Raw genomic sequence first — 23,650 nt, 5'->3', positions numbered from 1 at the left:
TTCTTATTTCTCCATATCCTTGCCAGTACTTGTTGTTTTCTTTCTTTCTTTTTTTTTTTTTAAATAATAGCCATGTTAGTGGGTATCTCGTGGTATTGATTTGCATCTCCTTTGTGACTAATGTTCAGCATCTTTTCATGTGCTTATTGGTCATTTGTCTATCTTTGGAGAACTCTCTATTGACATCTTTTGTCTTTTTGTTATGAGTTGTAGGAGTTCTTTATATACTCTAGATATTAGATCCCTTAATGCGCAAAAGTTTTCAATTTGGATGAAGTCTCATTGACCTGTTTTTTTATTTGCTCTTCATCCTTTTGGAGTAAAGCCTGGAAACCCTTGCCTAAACAAGGCCCTGAAGTTGCATCCCTATGTTTTCTTCTAGGCGGTTTATCCTTTTGGGTCTTAAATATAGCTGTTAAAGGATTTCTTTATATATAAGGCTATAAATCCTTTGTTGGATATATGACTTCTAAATATTTTGTCCCATTGTATAGGTTGTTTTCACTTTCCTAATAAAGTCCTTCAAGGAACAAAAGTTTTTTATTTTGATGAGGTCCCATTTATCTCTTCTAGGTTTTCTTCTGGGAGTTTGGTAGTTCTATCTCTTGTATTTAGGTATTTGATCCATTCTGAGTTAATTTTTGTGTATGGTATGAGATAGGGGTCTACCTTCATTCTTTTGTATATGGATGTACAGTTCTAATACCATTTGTTGAAGAGTCTGTTCTTTCCCCATATACAGTTTTGATGTGCTTGTCTGAAATCAGTTGGCTATACTTTCACAATGTGACTGTGTGATTGTGAAAACCTTGTGTCTGATGCTCCTTTTATCTACCTTATCAACAGATGAGTAAAACATATGGAATAAAAATAAATAATAGATTGAAATGCTAGTGATCAGTGAAGGGGAGGTGTAAGGGGTATGGTATGTGTGAATTTTTTTCTGTTTTCTCTTTATTTCTTTTTCTGAATAGATGCAAATGTTCCAAGAAATGATCATGATGATGAACATGCAACAATGTGATGATATTGTGAATTACTGATTATATATGTAGAATGGAACGATCAAAAGTTAAGAATGTTTACGTTTGTTTGGTGTTTATTGGTATTTTTTTTAAAAAAAAATCAGTCGGCTATAGATATGAGGGTTTATTTCTGAACTCTCAATTTTATTTCATTGGTTTATGTTTTTCCTGTGCTAGTATCATACAGTTTTGATTACTATACCTTTTTAGTAAGTTTTAAAATCAGAACAAAATTCTTTGTTCTTTTTAAGGATGACTTTAGCTATTTGAGGCCCCTTGTCCTCATAAATTTGTTGATTAGCTTTTCCATTTCTGCAAAGAGGGCTTTTAGAATTTTGATCAGGATTACATTGAATCTGTAAATTACTTTGAGCCAGGCCATTTCCAGCTGCATCAAGGCCTAGCTGATAGTGCTGGGCCTGCCCCCAAGTTTCAGGAGCTACTCTTTCATATCTTGAGCATGCTGAACATGCTCCCACTTAGAGCCTGTTTACACTTTCTGTTTCCTCTGCCTAGAATGTTCTTCTCTAGGTACTCATTTTGCTTAATCCATCACTATTCAGACTATTCAAATGTCAAACTCAGAGGCCTCCTCTGTCCATTCTTTTTCCTAAGCTACATTCCCAGTACTCTCTATTGCCTTACTCTGCCTTATTTTTCTTCAAAGCACTTCTGTTTCTCTATGTATTTATTTTATTTACTTATTACCAATCTTTCCTACAGTTATAAATTCCGCAAGGACCAAAGACTACATAGATCCCAATGTGAATGGTGCCCTCTGGAGCTGTTCAGTATAAACCTCCCCAGAGACTTTGTTTTTTCTTTAAACATTTGTTATGGTACCTAGTGTTCAGTTAGGCCTCAGTAAATATCTGTTGAGTGAATAACCACAGTAGAACAAAATGGAATGATGGATATGGATAAGTCTTTACAGAGAGCACATTGTATCCTTTTCTTTTTTTGTGGTAGTCCACTCTAACTTGGAATAGAGCAGATATTTGGAGAAAAATAGTGGATAATTAGAAATAATTATTTAAAGTTACCCCATTAAAGTGTTTTATACTTAGTTGGTGAAAAATGTATACGAATTAGTGTTCTTACATTTTTTTTCAGGGACCAAAGGAAGCAGTTCCAGGTACTTGTGGAGAACAAGTTTTATGAATGGTTGATTCATACAGGGCATCGCCAACAGCTGGACAGCCTTGTGCCCCCTGTAGCAGGCTCCAAACAAGCAGCAGGATAGGTCTTCTATATCAAAACACTTGGTAGGCATTTATAATGTAGAGCACTTAAAATGAATTATTTTTCGAAAATTTTCCAAACATATAGAAAAACTGAGCAGAATATTATGTTAACCATTGTAAAATTTTTTCTACTACTCCCACCAGCATGTTCTGGCATTCATTCCTTTTTATGACCAGATAATATTTCATTGTATGGATATTCCACATTATGTCCATCCATTTATCAGTTAATGGACGTGTGGGTTGTTACTGCTCTTTGGAATAATGTTAGGAGCAATGCTGTGAACATTCACGTATGTGTTTTCTTCAACATAAACATATGTTTTCATTGTTTTGGGTATATGCCTAGGAGTGGAATTGCAAGATCGCATGGTAACTGTTTAAGTTTTGTTTTTATTAAAGAAGTTGTGGGTGTACAGGAAAATCATGAATAAAATACAGGAATCCCTATTTCGCACTATTTTAACACTTTGCATTAATGTGGTACATTTGTTACAGTTGATGAAAGCGCATGCTTATAATTGTGCTTTATCTACAACCTAGAATTTTTCTTTTTAACCACATTCAAATATATAATTCTAATATTTTTTATTCTAGTAACAATTGTACAACCTAAAATTTTGCTTTTAAACCACATTCAAATATGTAATTCAGTGCTATGACTTATATTCACACTGTTGTGCTACCACCTCCATTGTCAATTACCAAAAATTTTCCATCATTGAAACAGAAACTCTGTACAACTGAAGCATCAACTCCCTTTTCTCTACCCCCATCCTGTCCCTTGGTAACCTATATTTCAGATTCTGACTTTATGAATTTGCTCATTCTAATAATTTCAAATCAGTGAAACCATACAGTATTTGTCCTTTTGTACCTGGCTTATTTCTCCTCAATATGATGTCCTTGCAATTTTTCCATGTAAAAAGAAAGGGAATTTTATTCCTTTTTGTGGTTGAATAAAATTCCATTTTATTTGAATACCACATTGTATTTATCCATTCATTATTTGATGGACAACTAGGCTGCTTCCATCTGTCATCAATGTGAATAACTCCTCTATGAACATCAGTGTAAATATCTATTCAAGTCCCTGCTTTCAGTTCTTGTGGGTATATATCTAGAAGTGATATTGCCAGGTCATATGGTGATTCTGTATTTAACTCTCTGAGGATCTGCCCAGCTGTTTCCCATAGTGGCTGCACCTTTTTACATTCCCACCAACAATGAATGAGTGTTCCCATTTCTCCACATTGTTTTGAACACTTGTAATTTTCTGTTTTCCTAATAGTAGACATTCTAGTAGGTGTGAATTAGCATTTCATTGTGATTTTGGTTTGCATTTCCCTAATAGCTGATGATGATGAACATCTTTTCATGGGCTTTCTGACCATTTATATATCTTCTTTGGAGAAATCTCCAAGTCTTTTGTGCATTTTTAAATTAAATTGTCTTTTTGTTGTTGATTTGTAGGATTTCATTATATATTCTTTCTGTTTTATTTTAATTTTTTGTTTTAAATACCAAGCAAACGCAAACACTCCTAACTTTTGATCATTCTATTCTACGTATATAATCAGTAATTCACAATATCATCACATAGTTGCATGTTCATCATCATGATCATTTCTTGGAGCATTTGCATCTATTCAGAAAAAGAAATAAAAACAAAACAGAAAAAAATGCATATATACCATACCCCCCAGCCCTCCCCATCATCGATCACCAGCATTTCAATCTAAATTTATTTTAACATTTGTTCCCCCTATTGTTCATCTTTATTCCATATGTTTTACTTGTCTGTTGATAAGGTAGATAAAAGGAGCATCGGACACAAGGTTTTTACAATCACACAATCACATTGTGAAAGTATATCATTATTCAATCACCTTCAAGAAACATGGCTACTGGAACAGAACTTTCAGGCCGTTCCCTCCAACTCTCCACTACATCTTGAATAACAAGATAATATCTACTTAATGTGTAAGAATAACCTCCAGGATAACCTCTCAACTCTGTTTGGAATCTTTCAGCCATTGACACTTTATTTTGTCTCATTTCACTCTTCCCCCTTTTAGTCAAGAAGGTTTTCCAATCCCCTAATACTGAGTCTCAGCTCATTCTAGGGGTTTTCTCAATCCCATGATGCTGAGTCTCAGCTCATTTGAGGATTTCTGTCCCACGTTGCCAGGAAGGTCCACACCCCTGGGAGTCATGTCCCATGTAGACGGGGAAGATGGTGAGTTTACTTGTTGTGTTGGCTGGAGAGAGAGGCCACATCTAAGCAACAAAAGAGTTTCTCCTGGGGGTGACTCTTAGACCTAATTTTAGGTAGGCTTGACCTATCCTTTGTGGGGTTAAGTTTCATATGAACAAACCCCAAGACTGGGGGTTCAGCCTATAGCTTTGATTGTCCACAGTGCTTGTGAGAATATCAAGAATTCAACTTGGGGAAGTTGAATTTTCCCCCTTTCTCACCATTCCCCGAAGGGGACTTTGCAAATACTATTTTACTCACTGATCAGATCACTCTGGGATTTGTTGGGGCATCACTCTGGACAAACCAACAAAATCTCATGTCCTACTCAAGGTTCCATGTACTTATGGTGTTCAATTAAGCTGTCTACATAAGTTATATTAGGAAATGCACTAGTCAAAATATAAAATTTGTACCAAATAAACATTTTTTGCTTTAGTCTCACAGATAAGGTAAAATTTTAAAATACTAATTACCATCTTTTTCAGCACCCTGCAGTAATGACATTCCTTTGTTCTTCCTCATGCAAAAACATTTTTAAAATTTGTACATTTAGTCACTATCATTATATATCTAGGCATTCCTACATTATACCATCTCAGTCTTTATCCTCTATCTTTCTTTCTGATTTCATTTGTGCCCCCAGCCCTCCTCCATCATTCGCACATTCAGCTTCATTCAGTGTTTTATCATAATTGTATTACAGTTAGGTAGTATAGTGCTGTCCATTTCTGAGTTTTTACATTCAGTCCTGTTGCACAATCTGTATCCCTTCAGCTCCAATTACCCAATATCTTACCCTATTTCTATCTCCTGATGGTCTCTGTTACCAAGGAAATTCTCCGAGTTTATTCACTAATGTCAGTTCATATCAGTGAGACCATACAGTATTTGTCCTTTTGTTTCTGGCTAATCTGACTCAGCATAATGTCCTTAAGGTCTATCCATGTTGTTACATATTTCATAAGTTTATTCTGTCTTACGGCTGCATAGTATTCCATAGTATATATATACCGCAGTTTGTTTAGCCACTTGTCTGTTGATGGACATTTGGGCTGTTTCCATCTCTTCGCAATTGTAAATAATGCTGCTATAAACATTGGTGTGCAAATGTCCATTTGTGTCCTTGTCCTCATGTCCTCCGTGTAGATAGCTAACAGTGGTATTGCCGGGTCATATGGCAATTCTATATTTAGCTTTTTGAGGAACCGTCAGACTGCCCTCCACAGCGGTTGTACCATTTGACATTCCTACCAAATGGGTAAGTGTGCCTCTTTCTCCACATCCTCTCCAGCACTTGTCATTTTCTGTTTTATTGATAATGGCCATTCTGGTGGGTGTGAGATGATATCTCATGTGGTTATTTTCATTTCTCTAATAGCCAGGGAAGTTGAGCATCTCTTCATGTGCCTTTTGGCCATTTGTATTTCCTCTTCGGAGAAGTGTCTGTTCAAGTCTTTTGCCCATTTTGTAATTGGGTTGTCTGTCTTTTTGTTGTTGAGTTGAACAATTTCTTCATATATTCTGGATACTAGACCTTTATCTGATATGTCATTTCCAAATATTGTCTCCCATTGTGTAGGCTGTCTTTTTATTTTCTTGATGAAGTTCTTTGATGCGCAAAAGTGTTTAATTTTGAGGAGCTCCCATTTATTTATTTCTTTCTTCAGTACTCTTACTTTGGGTGTAAGGTCTATAAAATCACCTCCAGGTATAAGATTTATAAGATGTTTCCCTACATTTTCTTCTGTTTTATGGTCTTGGACCTAATATTTAGGTCTTTGATCCATTTTGAGTTAACTTTTGCATAGGGTGTGAGATATGGGTCCTCTTTCATTCTTTTGCATATGGGTATCCAGTTCTCTAGGCACCATTTGTCGAAGAGACTGTTTTGTCCCAGGTGAGTTGGCTTGACTGCCTTATCGAAGATCAGTTGTCCATGTCTGAGAGGGTCTATATCTGAACACTCTATTCGATTCCGCTGGTCAGTATATCTATCTTTATGCCAGTGCCATGCTGTTTTGATCACTGTAGCTTCATTATAAACCTTAAAAGTCAGGTAGCGTGAGACCTCTGGCTTCATTTTTTTTTCTCAGGAAACTTTTAGCTATTCAGGGCACCCTGCCCTTCCAGATAAATTTGGTTATTGGTTTTTCTATTTCTGAAAAATAAGTTGTGATTTTAATTGGTATTGCGTTGAATCTGTGAATCCGCTTCAATTTAGGTGGAATTGACATCTTAACTATATTTAGTCTTCCAATCCATAAACATGGTATGCCCTTCCATCTATTTGGGTCTCCTGTGATTTCTTTTAACAATTTCTTGTAGTTTTCTTTGTATAGGTCTTTTGTCTCTTTAGTTAAATTTATCCCTAAATATTTTATTCTTTTGGTTGCAATTGTAAACGGAATTCTTTTCTTGATTTCCCTCTCAGATTGTTCATTACTAGTGTATAGAAACACTACAGATTTTTCAGTGTTGATCTTGTAACATGCCACTTTGCTGTACTCATTTATTAGCTCTAGTACTTTTGCTGTGGATTTTTCAGGGTTTTCAACATATAGTATCATATCATCAGCAAACAGTGAGAGTTTTACTTCTTCCTTTCCAATTTTGATGCCTTGTATTTCTTTTTCTTGCCTAATTGCTCTGGCTAGAACTTCCAATACAATTTTGAATAACAGTGGTGATAGTGGACATCCTTGTCTTGTTCCTAGGGGGAAAGTTTTCAGTCTTTCCCCATTGAGGATGATGTTAGCTGTGGGTTTTTCATATATTCCCTTTATCATGCTGAGGAAGTTCCCTTCTATTTCTATCCTGTGAAGTGTTTTCAACAGGAAAGGATGTTGAATTTTGTCAAATGCCTTTTCTGTATCAATCAAGATGATCATGTGGTTTTTCTGCTTTGATTTGTTGATATGGTGTATTACATTAATTGATTTTCTTATATTAAACCATCCTTGCATACCTGGGATGAATCCTACTTGGTCATGATGTATGATTCTTTTAATGTGTTGCCGGATTCGATTTGCTAGAATTTTGTTGAGGATTTTTGCATCTATATTCATTAGAGAGATTAGTGTGTAGTTTTCTTTTTTTGTAATATCTTTGTCTGGCTTTGGTAAGGGTGATGTTGGCTTCGTAGAATGAGTTAGGTTGCTTTCCCTCCTCTTTAATATTTTTGAAGATTTTGCACGGGATTGGTACTAATTCTTTCTGGAATGTTTGGTAGAATTCACATGTGAAGCCATCTGGTCCTGGACTTTTCTTTTTGGGGAGCTTCTTAATGACTGATTTAATTTCTTTACTTGTGATTGGTTTGTTGAGGTCATCTATTTCTTCTTGAGTCAAAGTTGGTTGTTCATGGTTGTTCATGCCTTTCTAGAAAGTTGTCCATTTCATCTACATTGTCATGTTTATTAGCATAAAGTTGTTCGTAGTATCTTGTCATTACTTCCTTTATTTCTGTGGGGTCAGTGGTTATGTCTCCTCTTCCATTTCTGATCTTGTTTATTGGCAATCTCTCTCTTCTTTTTGTCAGCCTTGCTAAGGGCCCATCAGTCTTATTGATTTTCTCATAGAACCAACTTCTGGTCTTATTGATTTTCTCAGTTATTTTCATGTTCTCAGTTTCATTTATTTCTGCTCTAATCTTCATTATTTCTTTCCTTTTGCTTGCTTTGGAGTTAGTTTGCTGTTCTTTCTCCACTTTTTCCAAGTGGACAGTTAATTCCTCGATTTTTGTCCTTTCTTTTCTGATATAGGCATTTAGGGCAATAAATTTCCCTCTTAGCACTGCCTTTGCTGCATCCCATAAGTTTTGATATGTCACGTTTTCATTTTCATTTGCCTTGAGATATTTACTGATTTCTCTTGTAATTTCTTCCTTGACCCACTGGTTGTTTAAAAGTGTGTTGTTGAGCCTCCACGTATTTGTGAATTTTCTGGCACTCTGCCTATTATTGATTTCCAACTTCATTCCTTTATGATCTGAGAAAGTGTTGTGTATGATTTCAATCTTTCTAAATTTGTTGAGACTTGCTTTGTGACCCAGCATATGGTCTATCTTTGAGAATGATCCATGAGCACTTGAGAAAAAGGTGTATCCTGCTGTTGTGGGATGTAATGTCCTATAAATGTCTGTTAAGTCTAGCTCATTTATTGTATTATTCAAATTCTCTGTTTCTTTACTGATCCTCTGTCTAGATGTTCTGTCCATTGATGAGAGTGTGGAATTGAAGTCTCCAACTATTATGGTAGATGTGTCTCTTTCTCTTTTCACTATTTGCCTCATGTATTGTGGAGCATTCTGGCTTGGTTCATAAATATTTATGATTGTTATGTCTTCTTGTTGAAGTGTTCCTTTTATTAATACATAGTGTCCTTCTTTGTCTTTTAACTGTTTTGCATTTGAAGTCTAATTTGTTGGATAGTAGTATAGCTACTCCTGCTCTTTTCTGATTGTTATTTGCATGAAATATCTTTTCCCAACCTTGCTCTTTCAACCTATGTTTATCCTTGGGTCTAAGATGCGTTTCCTGTAGACAGCATATAGATGGGTCCTGTTTTTTAATCCATTCTGCCAGTCTATGTCTTTTGATTGGGGAGTTTAATCCATTAACATTTAGTGCTATTACTGTATGGGTAGTACTTTCTTCTACAATTTTTGCCCTTTGGATTTTATATGTCACATCTAATTTTTCTTTTTTTTGCCTTTACTAATAGTCTTCCTTTGTACAGCTCTCCTGTCTTTTCATATCTGCCTCTAGTGCTCCCTTTAGTATTTCTTGCAGAACTGGTCTCTTGGTCACATATTCTCTCAGTGATTTTTTGTCTGAAAATGTTTAATTTCTCCCTCATTTTTGAAGACAGTTTTGCTGAATATAGAATTCTTGGCTAGCAGTTTTTCTCTTTTAGTAATTTTAATGTATCTTCCCACTGTCTTCTCACCTCCATGGTTTCTGCTGAGAAATCTATGCATAGTCTTATTGGGCTTCCCTTGTATATGATGGATTGCTTTTCTCTTGCTGCTTCCAAGATTCTCTTTTTCTCTTTAACCTCTGACATTCTGATTAGTAAATGTCTTGGAGTATGTCTATTTGGATCTATTCTCTTTGGGGTACGCTCCATTTCTTGGATCTGTAATTTTAAGTTTTTCATAAGAGTTGGGAAATTTTCAGTGATGATTTCCTCCATTAGATTTTCTCCTCCTTTTCCCTTCTCCTTCTGAGACACCCACAACACATATATTCGTGCACTTCATATTGTCATTTAATTCCGAGACCCTGCTCATACTTTTCCATTTTTTTCCCTATATTTTCTTTTACTTTTCGGATTTCAGATGTTCTGTCCTCCAGTTCCCTAGTCCTGTCTTCTGCCTCTCAAAATCTAACATTGTAGGTGTCTATTGTGTTTTTCATCTCTTCTACCGTGCCTTTCATTCCCATAAGTTCTGTGATTTGTTTTTTCAGACTTTCGATTTCTTCTTTTTGTTCACTCCTTGCCTTCTTTATATCCTCCCTCAATTCATTGGTTTAATTTTTGATGAGGTTTTCCATGTCTGTTTGTACATTCTGAATTAATTGTTTCAACTCCTGTATCTCATTTGAATTGTTGGTTTCTTCCTTTGACTGGGCCATATCTTCACTTTTCCTAGTGTCATTTGTTATTTTTTGCTGGCATCTAGGCATTTAATTACCTTAATTAGTTTATTCCGGAGATTGTTCTTTTACCTATCTTTTGGATGAATTTGTTGTCTGTCTGTTCTTTGACATTTAGTTCAGCTTTTTCTGGACCACTAGCTTAGGTTTTGTTTAACAGAGGAGAATATTTCAGTTCTTGTTTTCTTGTTCTTGCCCTGCCTGTTTGGTGCCTTTTCCCCCATACACACACTCTTAAGAGGGTCTACTTAGGTATTATAGACCCCAGCAGGATTTTCCCAGACCAAACTGGCCTCCTCTTAGTAGGAAAGAGTCACCTGTGTCGGTTTTTCCTGAGGGTGAGACCCAGAAGGTTGAAAGACATTCCTGTGTAGTCTCTGGACTCTGTTTTTCTTATCCTGCCCAGTATGTGGCACTTGTCTCTCTGCAGTTCGCACCAGCATAAAATGATGCGGTACCCTTAACTTCAGCAGACTCTCCCTGCTGACAGAGGAGAGGCTGTTTTTAGTGGCTTCAAGTACCAAACCCTGGTGTCTGAATTCCTTGAGGGAGGGATTCCACCTGAGTTGGACCTCACCCCTCCCCTGGGGAAGGCACTGGCTCCAGAGAAGCTCTCAAAGAAGCTTGTTTCTGCCTATGCCTGGGGCAGTTGCAGCCTGAGAAGCACTGCTGCTGTATCCAAAGGCAGCCAAGCCTCCATAGAAACACAGCCACAAAAACCTCTGTTTCTTTTTTTTCTCCGTCAGCCCTGCCCCCTTAGCACTGGGGCAAAAATCAGCGACCTCTGTTTTGACCAGGCTCACCTGAACTGGGGGTCTACTTTTAGTTGTCAGAATTTGTTAATTAATTCCACAATTGGTGTTTGGTTGTGCTCAGCCCCTGCTGCTAGTAAAGTTCTTTTTTTCCTCTCTGGGAAGCAGCCTGTGGGGGAGGGGCGCTGGCTGCTGTGGCTTGGGGAACTCACAGTTCTGGGGGGGCTTGCACCCAGTCCAGCTGATCAAGACTGTGGTGCGCTGTGTTTCCGTTCACTGATGTGGCCCCAGGAGCTGTTCTGTACTGTTCCCGGTTATTTAGTAGCTATTCTGGAGGATGAACTACTACACCCTGTTAAGCCACCATCTTGGCTCCTCTCCCTCATTATATATTCTTCACACAAACTCTTATCAAATATGTGGTTTCCAAATATTATCTCCCATTGTGTAAGTTGTTTTGCTTTCATCAAAAAGTTCTTTGACTGCCATGCCAGAGGACCCGGGTTCAATTCCCGGTGCCTGCTCATGTTAAAAAAAAAAAAAAAGTTCTTTGAGGCGCAGAAGTCTTTAATTTTGATGAGGTCCCTTTTATGTATTTTTTCTTTTGTTGCTTGTGCTTTGGGTGTTAAGTCTAAGAAACCATTGCTTAACACGAGGTCCCTATGGTTTTTACTAGTAGTTTTATAGTTCTGGTTCTTATATTTAGGTCTTTGATCCATTTTGAGTTGATTTTTGTATATGGTGTGTGTTAATGGTTCCCCTTCATTCTTCTACATATGGTGATCCAGTTTTCCTAACACCATTGGATGAAAATGCTATAGTTCCCCAGTTGCAACCTTGTTAAAAAGTCAGTTGGCCATAAATGTGAGGATTGATTTCTGAACTCTCAATTTTTCCCATTGATTTATATGTCTGCCCTTGTACCAGTACCATGCTGTTTTGATTACTGTGGCTTTGTAGTAAGTTTTAAGAGCAGGAAGTGTGAGTCCACCAATTTTTTTATTTTTCAAGATGTCTTTGGCTATTTAGGATCCTTTACCCTTCCATATAAATTTGATTATTGGCTTTTCTGTTTCAGCAAAGAAGGCTGTTGGAATTTTGATTGTGATTATGTTAATTCTATAAATTACTTTGGGGAGAATTGACATTTTAACAGTATTTGGTCTTCTAATTCATGAACATGGAATGCCTTTCCATTTATTTAGGTATTCTTTTTTTTTTTTTTTATTTTTTATTTTTATTAATTAAAAAAGAATTAACAAAACGATTAGAAATCATTCCAATCTACATGTACAATCAGTAATTCTTAATAACATCACATAGTTGCATATTCATCATTTCTTAGTACATTTGCATCGATTTAGAAAAAGAAATAAAAAGACAACAGATTAAGAATTAAAACAATAATAGAAAGAAGAAAAAAAAACAAAAAACAAAAAACCTATACCTCACATGCAGCTTCATTCAGTGTTTTAACATAATTGCATTACAATTGGGTAGTATTGTGCTGTCCATTTCTGAGTCCCTATATCCAGTCCCGTTGCGCAGTCTGTATCCCTTCAGCTCCAATTATCCCTTCTCTTTTTTTTTTTTTAATTAACGGAAAAAAAGAAATTAACCCAACATTTAGAGATCATACCATTCTACATATGCAATCATTAATTCTTAACATCATCACATAGATGCATGATCATCATTTCTTAGTACATATGCATTGGTTTAGAAGAACTAGCAACATAACCGAAAAAGATATAGAATGTTAATATAGAGAAAAAAATAAAAGTAATAATAGTAAAATCAAAACAAAACAAAACAAAACAAAAACCTATAGCTCAGATGCAGCTTCATTCAGTGTTTTAACATGATTACTTTACAATTAGGTATTATTGTGCTGTCCATTTTTGAGTTTTTGTATCTAGTCCTGTTACACCGTCTGTATCCCTTCAACTCCAATTGGCCATTATCTTACCCTGTTTCTACCTCCTGCTGGACTCTGTTATCAAGGACATATTCCAAATTTATTCTCGAATGTCTGTTCACATCAGTGGGACCATACAGTATTTGTCCTTTAGTTTTTGGCTAGACTCACTCAGCATAATGTTCTCTAGGTCCATCCATGTTATTACATGCTTCATAAGTTTATCCTGTCTTAAAGCTGCATAATATTCCATCGTATGTATATACCACAGTTTGTTTAGCCACTCTTCTGTTGATGGAGATTTCGGCTGTTTCCATCTCTTTGCAATTGTAAATAACGCTGCTATAAACATTGGTGTGCAAATGTCCATTTGTGTCTTTGCCCTTAAGTCCTTTGAGTATATTCCCAGCAATGGTATTGCTGGGTCGCATGGCAATTCTATATTCAGCTTTTTGAGGAACCACCAAACTGCCTTCCACAGTGGTTGCACCATGTGACATTCCCACCAACAGTGGATAAGTGTGCCTCTTTCTCCGCATCCTCTCCAGCACTTGTCATTTTCTGTTTTGTTGATAATGGCCATTCTGGTGGGTGTGAGATGATATCTCATTGTGGTTTTGATTTGCATTTCTCTAATGGCCAGGGACATTGAGCATCTCTTCATGTGCCTTTTGGCCATTTGTATTTCCTCTTCTGATAGGTGTCTGTTCAAGTCTTTTTCCCATTTTGTAATTGGGTTGGCTGTCTTTTTGTTGTTGAGATGAACAATCTCTTTATAAATTCTGGATACTAGACCTTCATCTGATATATCATTTCCAAATATTGTCTCCCATTGTGAAGGCTGTCTTTCTACTTTCTTGATGAAGTTCTTTCATGCACAGAAGTGTTTAATTTTGAGGAGTTCCCATTTATTTATTTCCTTCTTCAGTGTTCTTGCTTTAGGTTTAAGGTCCATAAAACCACCTCCAGTTGTAAGATCCATAAGATATCTCCCAACATTTTCCTCTAACTGTTTTATGGTCTTAGACCTAATGTTTAGATCTTTGATCCATTTTGAGTTAACTTTTGTATAGGGTGTGAGAGATGGGTCTTCTTTCATTCTTTTGCATATGGATATCCAGTTCTCTAGGCACCATTTATTGAAGAGACTGCTCTGTCCCAGGTGAGTTGGCTTGACTGCCTTATCAAAGATCAAATGTCCATAGATGAGAGGGTCTATATCTGAGCACTCTATTCGATTCCATTGGTCGATATATCTATCTTTATGCCAATACCATGCTGTTTTGACCACTGTGGCTTCATAATATGCCTTAAAGTCAGGCAGCGCGAGACCTCCAGCTTCGTTTTTTTTCCTCAAGATGCTTTTAGCAGTTCGGGGCACCCTGCCCTTCCAGATAAATTTGCTTATTGGTTTTTCTAATTCTGAAAAGTAAGTTGTTGGGATTTTGATTGGTATTGCATTGAATCTGTAAATCAATTTAGGTAGGATTGACATCTTAACTATATTTAGTCTTCCAATCCATGAACACGGTATGCCCTTCCATCTATTTAGGTCTTCTGTGATTTCTTTTAGCAGTTTTTTGTAGTTTTCTTTATATAGGTTTTTTGTCTCTTTAGTTAAATTTATTCCTAGGTATTTTATTCTTTTAGTTGCAATTGTAAATGGGATTCGTTTCTTGATTTCCCCCTCAGCTTGTTCATTACTAGTGTATAGAAATGCTACAGATTTTTGAATGTTGATCTTGTAACCTGCTACTTTGCTGTACTCATTTATTAGCTCTAGTAGTTTTGTTGTGGATTTTTCCGGGTTTTCGATGTATAGTATCATATCGTCTGCAAACATGATAGTTTTACTTCTTCCTTTCCAATTTTGATGCCTTGTATTTCTTTTTCTTGTCTAATTGCTCTGGCTAGAACCTCCAACACAATGTTGAATAATAGTGGTGATAGTGGACATCCTTGTCTTGTTCCTGATCTTAGGGGGAAAGTTTTCAATTTTTCCCCATTGAGGATGATATTAGCTGTGGGTTTTTCATATATTCCCTCTATCATTTTAAGGAAGTTCCCTTGTATTCCTATCTTTTGAAGTGTTTTCAACAGGAAAGGATGTTGAATCTTGTCGAATGCCTTCTCTGCATCAATTGAGATGATCATGTGATTTTTCTGCTTTGATTTGTTGATATGGTGTATTACATTAATTGATTTTCTTATGTTGAACCATCCTTGCATACCTGGGATGAATCCTACTTGGTCATGATGTATAATTCTTTTAATGTGTTGTTGGATATGATTTGCTAGAATTTTATTGAGGATTTTTGCATCTGTATTCATTAGAGAGATTGGTCTGTAGTTTTCTTTTTTTGTAATATCTTTGCCTGGTTTTGGTATGAGGGTGATGTTGGCTTCATAGAATGAATTAGGCAGTTTTCCCTCCACTTCGATTTTTTTGAAGAGTTTGAGGAGAATTGGTACTAATTCTTTCTGGAACGTTTGGTAGAATTCACATGTGAAGCCATCTGGTCCTGGACTTTTCTTTTTAGGAAGCTTTTGAATGACTGATTCAATTTCTTTACTTGTGATTGGTTTGTTGAGGTCATCTATGTCTTCTTGAGTCAAAGTTGGTTGTTCATGTCTTTCCAGGAACCCGTCCATTTCATCTAAATTGTTGTATTTATTAGCGTAAAGTTGTTCATAGTATCCTGCTATTACCTCCTTTATTTCTGTGAGGTCAGTAGTTATGTCTCCTCTTCCATTTCTGATCTTATTTATTTGCATCCTCTCTCTTCTTCTTTTTGTCAATCTTGATAGGGGCCCATCAATCTTATTGATTTTCTCATAGAACCAACTTCTGGTCTTATTGATTTTCTCTACTGTTTTCATATTTTCAATTTCATTTATTTCTGCTCTGATCTTTGTTATTTCTTTCCTTTTGCTTGCTTTGGGATTAATTTGCTGTTCTTTCTCCAGTTCTTCCAATTGAACAGTTAATTCCTGCATTTTTGCCTTTTCTTCTTTTCTGATATAGGCATTTAGGGCAATAAATTTCCCTCTTAGCACTGCCTTTGCTGCATCCCATAAGTTTTGATATGTTGTGTTTTCATTTTCATTTGCCTCGAGGTATTTACTAATTTCTCTTGCAATTTCTTCTTTGACCCACTCGTTGTTTAAGAGTGTGTTGTTGAGCCTCCATGTATTTGTGAATTTTCTGGCATTCTGCCTATTATTGATTTCCAACTTCATTCCTTTATGATCCGAGAAAGTGTTGTGTATGATTTCAATCTTTTTAAATTTGTTAAGACTTGCTTTGTGACCCAGCATATGGTCTATCTTTGAGAATGATCCATGAGCACTTGAGAAAAAGGTGTATCCTGCTGTTGTGGGATGTAATGTCCTATAAATGTCTGTTAAGTCTAGCTCCTTTATAGTAATATTCAGATTCTCTATTTCTTTATTGATCCTCTGTCTAGATGTTCTGTCCATTGATGAGAGTGGGGAATTGAAGTCTCCAACTATTATGGTATTTGTGTCTATTTCCCTTTTCAGTGTTTGCAGTGTATTCCTCACGTATTTTGGGGCATTCTGGTTCGGTGCATAAATATTTATGATTGTTATGTCTTCTTGTTTAATTGTTCCTTTTATTAGTATATAGTGTCCTTCTTTGTCTCTTTTAACTGTTTTACATTTGAAGTCTAACTTGTTGGATATTAGTATAGCCACTCCTGCTATTTTCTGGTTGTTATTTGCATGAAATATCTTTTCCCAACCTTTCACTTTCAACCTATGTTTATCTTTGGGTCTAAGATGTGTTTCCTGTAGACAGCATATGGAAGGATCCTGTTTTTTAATCCATTCTGCCAATCTGTGTCTTTTGATTGGGGAATTCAGTCCATTAACATTTAGTGTTATTACTGTTTGGATAATATTTTCCTCTAACATTTTGCCTTTTGTATTATATATATCATATCTGACTTTCCTTCTTTCTACACTCTTCTCCATACCTCTCTCTTCTGTCTTTTCGGTTCTGACTCTAGTGCTCCCTTTAGTATTTCTTGCAGAGCTGGTCTCTTGGTCACAAATTCTCTCAGTGACTTTTTGTCTGAGAATGTTTTAATTTCTCCCTCATTTTTGAAGGATAATTTTGCTGGATATAGGAGTCTTGGTTGGCAGTTTTTCTCTTTTAGTAATTTAAATATATCATCCCACTGTCTTCTAGCCTCCATGGTTTCTGCTGAGAAATCTACACATAGTCTTATTGGGTTTCCCTTGTATGTGATGGATTGTTTTTCTCTTGCTGCTTTCAAGATCCTCTCTTTCTCTTTGACCTCTGACATTCTAACTAGTAAGTGTCTTGGAGAACGCCTATTTGGGTCTAATCTCTTTGGGGTGCACTGCACTTCTTGGATCTGTAATTTTAGGTCTTTCATAAGAGTTGGGAAATTTTCAGTGAAAATTTCTTCCATTAGTTTTTCTCCTCCTTTTCCCTTCTCTTCTCCTTCTGGGACACCCACAACACGTATATTTGTGCGGTTCATATTGTCCTTGAGTTCCCTGATACCCTGTTCAAATTTTGCATTCTTTTCCCGATAGTTTCTGTTTGTTTTTGGAATTCAGATGTTCCATCCTCCAAATCACTAATTCTATCTTCTGTCTCTTTGAATCTATCATTGTAGGTATCCATTGTTTTTTCTATCTTTTCTACTTTGTCCTTCACTTCCGTAAGTTCTGTGATTTGTTTTTTCAGTTTTTCTATTTCTTCTTTATGTTCAGCCCATGTCTTCTTCATGTCCTCCCTCAATTTATCGATTTCGTTTTTGAAGAGGTTTTCCATTTCTGTTCGTATATTTAGCATTAGTTGTCTCAGCTCCTGTATCTCATTTGAACTATTGGTTTGTTCCTTTGACTGGGCCATATTTTCAATTATTTGAGCGTGATCCGTTATCTTCTGTTGGCGTCTGCGCATTTAGACAGATTTCCCTGGGTATTGGATCCAAAAGTTTGGAAGATTTTCCTGTGAAATCTCTGGGTTCTGTTTTTCTTATCCTTTCCAGTAGGTGGCGCTCGTGGCACACGTTTGTCTGCGGGTCCCACCAGTGAAAGGTGCTGTGGGACCTTAAACTTTGGAAAACTCTCGCCGTCCGGGGGGTTCGCTATACGAAGCGGCTTGAGCCGGCCCGGGGTCCGAACGCAGGGAGGGTTGCTGGTCGCCGCAGCCCGGAAAAGAGCCCGTCCGAATTTCCTAGTCGGCCCTGGGCGACAAGCGTGGCGGGAGGGCGCCAGCAGCAGCAGCCCGCCCGAGAGAGTGCACGTTCCCCGGGAGTCACGGGTTTGGAAGGGGCCTCCCCCACCCGTCACTGTTCTCCGCGGCCTGGGGATTTCCGATCCAATTCTCTCAGTTGGTCCAGGGGGCTGCGCATGGTGTGGGCGCCAGCCGCCTTGGTTTCAGGGGACCGCCTCTCCAATTCTCCCAGCTGGCCCGGGAAAGGGGGAAGGGAGTAACTCCGGCTGCTTGCCACCCCGCCCGGTGAGGCCCGCGCGCCTCGGCGATCTCACCCGAGCTGCTTCTCTCAGCCAGCCAGCTGTTCCAGGATGGGGTACGCTGTCTTTTTTATCTCTGTTGTGGCTTTGGGCGCTTTCTGTATCGTTTCTACTCCCCTAGTAGCTGTCCTGGAGAAGAAACTAAGATCCGCGCGTCTTACTGAGCCGCCATCTTCCAGGAAGTCCTTATTTAGGTATTCTTTGATTTCTTTTAGCAATTTTTTTTTTTCTGTATGGGCAGGCACTGGGAATCGAACCTGGGTCTCCGGCATGGCAGGTGAGAACTCTGCCAGTGAGCCACTGTGGCCTGCCCTCTTTTAGCAGTTTTTGTAAGCATTTTTAAAAAACATTTTTATTGAGAAATTTTCACACACATCCGTACGTGGTGTACAATCAGTGACTCACAGTATCATGTTGTTTGCTCATCTCTATGATCATTTGCATCACTCCAGAAAAAGAAATAAAAGAAATAATGAAAAAACTCATATTCTCCATGTCCCTTACTCCTCCTTCTCATTAACCACTAGTATTTCAATCTGCCCAATTTATTTTACCCTTTCCTTCCTATTATTTATCAATTTTTTATCCTTATGTTTTTACTCATCTGTACATTCCGTGAATTAAAGAAGCATCAGGCACAAGGTTTTCACAATCACACAGTCACACTGTAAAAACTATATCATTATACAGTCATCTCCAAGAACCAAGGCTACTGGAATACAGCTCAACCGTTTCAGATACTTCCCTCCAGCCTCTCTAATACACCATAAGCTAAAAAGGGATATCTATATAATGCATAAGAATAACCTCCAGATAACCTCTCGATTCTGTTTGAAAAATCTCAGTCACTGAAACTTTATTTTGTCATTTCTCTCTTCCCCCTTTTAGTCAAGAAGGCTTTTTCAATCCCATGATGCCAGGTCCCAGTTTATCCTGGGATTTCTGTCCCACATTGCCAGGCAGATTTACAGCCTAGGAGTCATGTCCCATGTAGTGGGGAGGGCAATGAGTTACCTATCAAGATGGCTTAGAGAGAGAGGCCACATCTGAGCAATGAAAGAGGTTCTCTGGAGGTGGCTTTTAGACATAATTATAAGTAGGCTTAGCTCATCCTTTGCAGAAATAAGTTTCATAGGGGTGAAACCCAGGATTGAGGTCTTAGCCTATTAATTTGTTTGTCCCCACTGCTTGCGAGATTTCCCCAAATGGGGAAGTTGAATATTTCCTCCTTTTTCCCCAGTTCCCCAAGGGGACTTGGCAAATACTTTATTATTCACTGCCTAAATTACTCTGAGATATATTGGGGTATCACACTAACCTGGACAAACCAACAAGATCTCATGCCCTATTCAAGTTTCCATGTACTTACGGTGTTTAACTAAACTGACCATACAAACTAAATTAGGTAATGTGCTACCCAAAATATAATTTTTTTGTAAGCATTTTAAAAACATTTTATAATATTTAGTTAATAAATGTTAGGATTACAAATTGGAAATCTGGAACCTGATAGGGATTATACTATACAAAGGAAATGCGAACTATATGAGGGTAAGAATTTTATTTTACACTAATACCCAAGTTTTAATGTTTATGTGTCTTTCTTTTCTTCTTTCATAAACTAATATGACATGCATAAAAAGGAATATAATGAACTTTAAACTCTAGGTACTTTATCACTTTAAATCTGATCTTGACAATTTATGTGACTTTGTAAACTCAAGGTTTTGTTTTTTTTTCCCTAATTCCCTTGGAGGCAATAGAAAATTAGATTATTAATATGAATTTTTTTTTGTTATTTTCAGGGCCCTAGAAGCATAAAGATGAATGAAAGATGGTACCCATCTTGAAACTAAATTGGGAAGGCACTTTCTCTTGCTGCATTAGAGAGTTTGGAGCTTTATCTCCCTATTTATGACCTTTCCATGGTTGCATTCTATACTCATTTATAGGTTGAGTTTTAGATAAACTTCTGACTATCATATAAACATGTTTATAGAACATCAGAAAACTTACCTTTGTGATGCCAAAATGAAAAAGTTGTTGAAGACAGACTTTTATTTTATTAATATGTTAATATTAAAGTATTGAATGTAGATTTTAATTGTGTAAAAGAGTTTTAACCTTTTTTTTCTTATTTTTTTTTATATTTCAAAATTAATTGTTTAATGTTTGATAACACAAAATTTAAGTCATGTATATGAATACAAAGACAAACACAAGGGCTTTAAACATGGACAGAATCCTGTAATAAATGGTTTTAAACCAAGTTTCCTACTTTTATAACACACTATTGAAAAACTAAATTCATAAAAAGTCAGAGAAAAATATAATAATGACTTCAGTTTTCTTTTTTCAAATATATGCTCTGAAGGTAAGTTACTTAAGTTATTAAGTTCACAACAGTTAAAAAAGAACATATACAATGCAGTAAATAGATTTATATTAATTATAACATTTTCCTTCAATTTGTAGTTTATTCACCATGATTCATAGAAGCTCCATGGAGGATCATTATTTGAGGAACTCTTCAAGGTTATAATTGCAACCAAATTTTGAACATTTGGTCGAAGGAGCATGAAAATACAAGGTCCTGGCAAAATGAATAGCTATAAAAACCCCACAGAGTAGTATATTTCAGATAAAAAAATTTTAACAAGGTTGCACAGAAACTTTTTAGGTAAATAGTATTTATTACTCTTTAATAAAATAAAGAAAAGTCTTTACTGCTGCGGGCACTGTGTCTCTGGGGTTGATTTGGAGGGCACATATAGAATAAGGTGTGATTTCTTACAAGTTTCCTTTTCCAATTTGCTTGTAGTTTCCTTCCCTTCTTTAACTTCTGTTTGAAGCCTTGATTCAGCAGCTAACCTGGAAGAGTTAGGGGTGTTTCCACTTCTTTCACTGAAGACTTCAGAGTCAGCTTGAACGCCTATAAGTTTCACACATTTCTTTTCCTTCACTGGTTGCATATCCATTGATAGATTTTTGTTGGGAGAGAGACTGACTACTGGTGTGTTTAAAGAAACTGTGTTTTCTAACTGCAAGTTATCTTCTAAATTGTTAGGACATGTTAGTGCCTCTTCTTTCTGAGTTGGCAATCTATAAACTTCTTCCCTGATAGCATCTTTACGGATGGTTATATGCACAGGCAGTATCTCACGCCTCTTTTTGAGTACAGGCACTTCAATTTTCTCTTCAGGTTCATACTTCAACTTTAATTCATCTAATTTAGCTCTCAATTTCATATTTTCACTCTGGGAGAGCTGGAGGCATCTTTCATTTGCAAAAAGCTTTCGCTCAATATCCAAAGCCTGCTGGCTCTCAAACAATGCTTTCATTCGCTGTATAGACAGTTCACCTTTAGTGCTTTCATTTTCTTTGTTTAAATTATCAAGTTTTATCTGAAGTAAATCTGTATAATAGGTGTTATCTTCTAGAATTCCAGAGCTTGGTGAAGGTTTACATTCCATACTTTCATATAAATTCTTAAATTTCTCCAGACTTCTAATTTCACCTAAAAGATGTTTTATTTCAGCATTTTTCTGCTCCAACATAGCAAGCAACCGTTCCTGCTGCTCAAATTCAGACTGAGACCCTTTCATCTGTAGCAACGTGGCAATTTGTAACTTCATTCTTTGCATCTGTTCTCTATTAAATGCATTTTGCTTCTTTAATGACTGATATTTGACTTTCATACTGATAAGCTGACGTTCCATTGCAGCCCTTCGGTCTTCCACCTCTGCAAACAAAGAGTTGCCTTTACTATTGGGGTCCAAGGCTTGTTGGAGTGCTTGGTCCAACTGTACTTGAAGATCTTGATTTGCTACACGAGCTTTCTCCAAGGCGTTATAGTATGAAACTGCTTCCTTCTCTCGATCCTCCTTTTCTTCTTTAAGTCGGTCTACCTGGCGCAGTAAATTGGTACTAAGAAGTTCTAGTTTCTCCTGTCTGTACTGTAATTCATTCACTTCTTTTTTGAGGGCAGTCTTCATACTTTCCATTTCAGTCAGCTCAACTCGAAGAGCCAGCATCTCTGAAGACATGGTTTCATGTACACGTTCAGACATTATCCGCATTTCCTCTGATTTACAAGAGAGGAGTTCTTTCTGATGCTCTACTTTGTGTTTCAGCTGCTTTTCACTTAGTCTAGCTTCATGTAATTCAGCTTTCAATTTTTCTACTTATTTTTTAATTCATTTACTTCCTGTCCATGGCTTCTGCTTAGTTGTTCTCCTAATTTCTCCAGGTGCATTTTTTGTTGTTGTTTAATAGCTTCACATTCAGAGCTCAAACTTTCTACCATTCGACTCTTGAGCTCAACTTCTCTCTGAAGAGTATATTTTTCTTGTTCATAATTCTCAGTCATGGTCATAATTTCATTACGACATTTATCCAGTTGATTCTGCAATTCACTTTGGCTTTCTACTAGTTGTAAACCATACTGTGCAGCTTTTAGTCTCTCTTCTTCAACCTCTTTGAGCTTGCATCGAAGATCTGCAATTATATCTGCCTCCATGTTCTTTTCCTGTTTTTAACTTACAAGAGCGCCAGGTCTTTTTGAATACAGATCTCGTGATAGCTCGCCAGTTTTAACCTTTTTAATGCTAAATAAGAGTTTTATAGTTCTTTGTAACTATTAAAAAGGATATGTTACTCCTTTTAAAAAAATAACTAGAGTGAACATATGATCTGATTAATAAATAGAACAGAAATAGTTTTATATGACGTTAAAGTATGAAACTTAATAAAATTGTATAAAAATAACCTTTATTTTCCATTTTCTGCTTCAGTTTTTTAATAAGCTAGTTCTAAAGAGTTATTTTCTCCTTTTGGCAAAAAGAAAAAGCTTTGTTTTTAATTTTGGAAGAAGCTTCCCAACATCATTCTGTGATGTTATACTGTTTAAAATAATGTTTTTATTTTATTGGAAATGTTTTATTGTTGAAGATAAAGAAAAACAATGATCAAAGTAGTAGTAATAAATCTGATTCCTGATAAACATTGTTTTGTATGCTTACTGGCCCATTTAATTGTCATTATATCAAAAAGTGCTTGCTCATCTATTTGAACAGTGAAAATTTATCCTCAGAATATAAGTTTGAGGTTTTCATAGTTTTTATTTTAAGATGAAATTAAAGCAACCACAGCATTGCCAAATAAAGAAATGTTGGAGTATTGGAAGTGTGTTTTGGAAATTGTTATAGATTAATGAAAATAATGGTATTCATCACTTTCTTTATAGATTATTGTATATAA

General features: G+C 36.5%; 1 protein-coding gene and 1 pseudogene across 5 annotated transcripts in view; one reads left to right on the top strand and one right to left on the bottom strand.

Annotated features, from left to right (window-relative positions):
* Window positions 1-21,050, top strand: part of TBCCD1 (TBCC domain containing 1) — a 62,877-nt gene extending 41,827 nt beyond the window's left edge. For 2 of the 5 annotated variants that reach the window (XM_077117826.1, XM_077117827.1), the window contains exons 7-8: window positions 2,139-2,290; window positions 20,867-21,050. In XM_077117826.1, the coding sequence (XP_076973941.1) occupies window positions 2,139-2,268 (130 nt within the window). In that variant the 3' untranslated portion in view covers window positions 2,269-2,290; window positions 20,867-21,050. Of the gene's footprint in view, window positions 1-2,138; window positions 2,291-20,196; window positions 20,807-20,866 lie in introns of those variants that run through there. The other 3 variants (XM_077117828.1, XM_077117824.1, XM_077117825.1) reach the window with 2 other exon arrangements.
* Window positions 21,051-21,114: 64 nt separating this feature from the next.
* On the bottom strand, window positions 21,115-22,972 carry LOC143648177 (protein Spindly pseudogene; annotated as a pseudogene).
* Between the last annotated feature and the right edge of the window lie 678 nt (window positions 22,973-23,650).

The sequence above is a fragment of the Tamandua tetradactyla genome, chromosome 10, assembly GCF_023851605.1.
Source record: "Tamandua tetradactyla isolate mTamTet1 chromosome 10, mTamTet1.pri, whole genome shotgun sequence".
Lineage (NCBI taxonomy): Eukaryota > Metazoa > Chordata > Mammalia > Pilosa > Myrmecophagidae > Tamandua > Tamandua tetradactyla.
The sequence above is the reverse complement of the archived record's forward strand: the minus strand, read 5'-3'. Positions and strand labels throughout refer to the sequence as shown.